At 40.0% G+C, this 838-nt stretch overlaps 1 protein-coding gene across 1 annotated transcript in view; it reads left to right on the top strand.

Moving 5' to 3' along the window:
- LOC119585606 overlaps window positions 1-838 on the top strand; it is a gene marked incomplete in the record, with an annotated part of 13,725 nt that overhangs the window by 10,396 nt on the left and 2,491 nt on the right. The window contains 1 exon segment of the mRNA XM_037934272.1: window positions 191-838. Within this exon segment, the coding sequence (XP_037790200.1) occupies window positions 191-652 (462 nt within the window).

The following is an 838-nucleotide window of genomic DNA, read 5'->3' as shown; positions in this document are numbered from 1 at the left end:
TTTTTGTATAAAGCAATTCACTGTCCATTAATAAGGTTAGATTCATATAATTAAAAAGATTATAGATATCAAAATACTCTGAGACTGTGATGCACTTTGTGGGTTAGAGAATGGTAACTCGAATGAAAATATTTAGTTTATTTTCTTTATGGGAGATACAGAAGGAAATAAGGATATCTTGCTTTTCCAGGTGTACCGTGACGAAGCCCAGATGCACTACCAGCAGAGACAAGAAGCATTTAGAAAGGCGCAGGAGGCTTCCCGGCAGGGCATGAAGGCAGTTGCTGCCTATTATGCTCGCATAGGGAACCTTCACACAACGAAGCTCATTGAGGCAAACAAGCGAGCCTCCAAGAAGATTTTAGAAGCTGTTAATGCAAAGAAGAAAGATGCAAACACACTAGACCTGCATCTCTTGCATGTGAGTGAGGCTCTGGGTGCCACGCAAGCTTTCTTAAAGGAGAGAGAGCGTGTTTTGACTACAATGCGAGGTGTTAATCAAATGCAGGTGTTCCTGATAACAGGTCGTGGCAACCACAGCATTGGAGGTCAAGCAAGATTGAAGCCAGCAATAAAAGACTTCCTTCGAGGTAATGGGTATCTTTTCCACGAAGCAAATAGTGGAATGTTTGTTGTAACGCTTAGGGCATAGGTGACAGTATTAATTAGGTTTGGAGTTGTTTTTTTTATCTAGAGAGATTTAAATTTTAGAGGTATTTAAATTCTAGCGTTAAAGAAGGGAGTTTCAATAACATGGCATTTTCACAAGATTCCTGTTGTGGGGATCTGTTTAGAGTGTGGTTAGTTGGCCTATGATGAATATAATTGCAAGTGAAAG

This window comes from Penaeus monodon, chromosome 20 (assembly GCF_015228065.2).
Source record: "Penaeus monodon isolate SGIC_2016 chromosome 20, NSTDA_Pmon_1, whole genome shotgun sequence".
Classification (NCBI taxonomy): domain Eukaryota; kingdom Metazoa; phylum Arthropoda; class Malacostraca; order Decapoda; family Penaeidae; genus Penaeus; species Penaeus monodon.
The sequence above is the reverse complement of the archived record's forward strand: the minus strand, read 5'-3'. Positions and strand labels throughout refer to the sequence as shown.